This window comes from Crocuta crocuta, unplaced genomic scaffold, assembly GCF_008692635.1.
Source record: "Crocuta crocuta isolate KB4526 unplaced genomic scaffold, BGI_CrCroc_1.0 scaffold177, whole genome shotgun sequence".
Taxonomy (NCBI): Eukaryota; Metazoa; Chordata; class Mammalia; order Carnivora; family Hyaenidae; genus Crocuta; species Crocuta crocuta.
The window spans coordinates 1,036,343-1,040,158 of NW_027531880.1; the positions used below are offsets into that span (position 1 = coordinate 1,036,343).

At 34.9% G+C, this 3,816-nt stretch overlaps 1 protein-coding gene across 1 annotated transcript in view; it reads right to left on the reverse strand.

Moving 5' to 3' along the window:
- Positions 1 to 3,816, reverse strand: part of LPL (lipoprotein lipase) — a 24,350-nt gene that overhangs the window by 16,948 nt on the left and 3,586 nt on the right. The window contains exon 2 of the mRNA XM_077773105.1: positions 632 to 801. Within this exon, the coding sequence (XP_077629231.1) occupies positions 632 to 801 (170 nt within the window). The remainder of the gene's footprint in view (positions 1 to 631; positions 802 to 3,816) is intronic.

Genomic DNA, 3,816 nt, shown 5'->3' on the forward strand with positions numbered 1-3,816 from the left:
AGTGAAAAAAAAAAAAAAAAAAAATCCCTAAAGTTTACAACTGAGAATCTTAGAGGTAGATGTACAACTAGTCTGACCTCATTGTCTTACACATCAGTCAACTAAGGCCCAGAGATAAGAAGTAGCATCAGTTACACGTCACAGAGTTGGAGAATGGCAAAGCCAGAGCCAGAATCAATACTTCCTCACTCTACTCAACTTCTCCTCTCTCTGACAGGTTATTTCCTTACTTAGGAAAGGATGTGCTTTGGCGATGTGCTGCATGAATCAGGATCATGCCAGGTGTGTACTGGTTTCTTAAAATGATAATGTACATTCTGCTTTGTAGGTGAGCAAAGTCTTGTTTTCCCACCTCACAAGAATGGCTGGTTTGGGGATACCAAATAGAGACCATGGTAAAATGAAGGTAGTCACTATGTGGGGGAAATACTCATGAACCTGTGATTTTAGATTCCATAATCCCCACTCTGAGCCAGAATTGCCTGTATTCAAGTTTAAAGTAAAGCCAGAGAAAAGCAAGCAGAAGTACAGGATATATGAAGACTCATCACGGGGTTCCCAACAAGTGGAGCAAGGTAGTCAAGATGCCTGGGCCACCCCAATCTGCTCTTTCCTAAAAAGACTGTCTTACCGTCCAGCCATGGATCACCACAAAGGTTTTGCTGGTGTGGTTGAAACGGCAGTTAGCCACAGATTCTGTCACTCCAGGAATGAGGTGGCAAGTATCTTCAGCTATGTCTTCAGGGGTCCTTAGAGCAAATTTACTTTCGATATCTAGAAAATCTCTTCCTCCTGTAATTTCTGAAAAGGAAAAATTGGATAGGTGGCTAATTGGAGGGGTACTTGTTTTATTTGCTGGAATGGTATGTTTTAGGTTTCTAAGCAACTACCACCAATGCTATTTTTATTTCTAGTTTTTTTAAATAAGTGTAGATTGCAAGAGAATGACTAATTCTCCATTAATAATAAAAGTTGACCAAAACCAGAATCCAGGTCTCCTGGTTACAATGCAAAACTCATTCTCCTAAAGAACATTGGCTCATGTCCCTTGCATTGTAAAATTCCACTTATTTCATATATTATTCCACCTTCTTTCAATCTTGAGTACCTAAACATAATGTTTTCTCCAAAATATTATGTAATAAGCTTGAGAATGGGCTGTTTTCTTTTCAATAGCATAACTTTTAAAAATATAGCAATAATAAAATTTAGAAGCCTGAGGAAGTTTTAATATGAAATTGCTCCTACTCCCAAAGCAAGGTACATCAGTTAAAAATATTTTAAAAAATCATTTAGTGGGTTGTTCAGAAATTCATATACTATGTGTGAACCAGTTAATATTTCACCGAAATATTTTTTTTATTATTTCTTATGCTTTTACTGTATTCTACACAAAGTCAAAGCTTATAGCTTTGTAGTTACAAAACTACAGCAAAGTAGGCTTGGGAAAGAATTCACTTTGATTCTTCATTGTCAATCCCAAAGTGAATAAGGAGAGAAATAAAACTTCATTCTACCATTTGAATCTCTTGACAATAACTCTAACTTTTGATAAATCTTCATGTAATATCACAGTGAACGCTTGAAATAAATATATTGCAAATAAAATCAAAGCCTTATACAAAGCAAACACAGTCAAAGAGAAGTTATATTAGGGGAAATTACACTTGAAAGCCATTCACCCATCAAAAATACACTCTGCTTTCCATCTTATTTCAAGATGTAGGTCTTCCTTTTCCTTCCTAAATAAGTAGTACTTGGATGCCCTTATTATTTGCCTGACAGTAGAAAAAAACTGTAGATCTTACATCTGATTCTGCTCTAAATACCCAAGAAGCTTTTTTTTTTTTTTTGATGTAGTAGGTACTTTTATTGGTCACAACGTAATTATGAGTACAACATAATTATAAGTTCTCAATTGACATTAGAATTCCATATTTCAAATAATATATATTAAACTGAAAAAATACTAAGAGTAAGTTACATGTGAGTGGCTTTTTGGGGAGGTAGTAAAATATTAATAAAAATACTACATTTAAAATTATTTAGGAATAATAATTTTACAAGAGAATATCGGAGGAGAGGTAACATGTTTTTGAGTTCTGATTCCTGTTAGGTAGTATATCCTCTGGAATTGTGAAAGGCAGTAGCCTTAAATATCAGTTTGACAAATAGGTGGTGGGTGAGATATGTCTGCCAGATCATTTGGATGATTTATACTTCAAAAAGATTGGTAATCAAACATGTTAAAATAAGATATTGAGGAAGGATGAGTTATTTGATGTGGAGAGATATGAGACAAGGTGAAACAATTTTTTTAAAAAGTTAGGAAGTGCTTTAGAAAATTTCAAATTAAACTAGTTTCACCTTGTCTCATATCTCTCCACATCAAATAACTCATCCTTCCTCAATATCTTATTTTAACATGTTTGATTACCAATCTTTTTGAAGTATAAATCATCCAAATGATCTGGCAGACATATCTCACCCACCACCTATTTGTCAAACTGATATTTAAGGCTACTGCCTTTCACAATTCCAGAGGATGCCACTCACTTTGGTCTATTTCCCCCTAGAATTATGCAACATGATGGCCCTAGAGTTGCTGGTGGTTTTGAAATAACTAAGACTATTCTCAGAAATTTTTAAATCCAGCTTCATATATTTCCATGAAAAAAGTCTAGTAAATTCATAGATCCTATACAGATTATCTGCATAACCCATTGAGACAGCCCAGTTTTCTACTACCAACATTTCCTGTTAGGTACATAACTTCTACATTTAAAAAAAAGAAAGGAAATTCATACATTCTCAAATAAATTTGTATTTGGAGACTTATTTCACTTCTCAAGGAGATTATTTTTCATTTTAAGTTACAGAAAGCATAATGAAACATTTGACAGGAAGATTGCACCACTCTACAAGCTATGTGCTGTTTTCAATTCTATGTCAGTTCTATATATGATATCATAAATGGTATTAGTGTTTAGAGTCTTTCTTTCTCTTAGGCATTCTGACAGAAACTTTCACACTGCTGGTGTTTGTAAGAGTATCTCAGCATCCTCAAGATGAATTTACTTTTCAAGCCTACCTTCTTACACAACTAAGATGGGTCAGCCAATACTTTTAGTTTTTTCAGTATACACTGGGGTTGCTCTTGGCTGGCAGATGAACTGATTTGACTCAATTGTTACTAAGGGAATTGCTGATTTCCATACATGAAAATGATATTAATGACTACACTTTTCTTTCTAAGGGGGATCTATCAGATCCCCCTTAGACATTAAACCTACCTTAGAGTAGTGGGAAAGGGACTGCCTAAGGTATATTCCTTTATAAGTCTTCCATCCTGAATTCAACTTATCATATCAGCATAACCACTCCAACTTGTTCCCATTGGACATGGTCTTATTCAGCACTAAGGTAAGACTTGGGTACTGGTCAGGTTACAAGTTAATGCATATCTTTACTTCTAAATTCTTAAATAGCTGAAATTCTAAGTGTATAAACAAAGACAATATAACCACTTAACATAGATAATAAGTCATAGAGATGAAATTAGATTGAGAGATGAAAGCGCTTTAAAGGTAAATTTATGGAGGGTATGTTATTGTTCCTAGGAAAGGAGAAATATTGAGCATCCCAGGAAAGATATTCTAAAGGCAGTTCACAGTTATCAGATGGATGGGATAAGCGTGCATCTGAGGATGAGGTACAAGGGCTTTATTATAATGCAATTCCTTTGAAGTTTCTAACCACCCCCCCCAAACACACACACACACACACACACACACACACACACACACACACGACCAG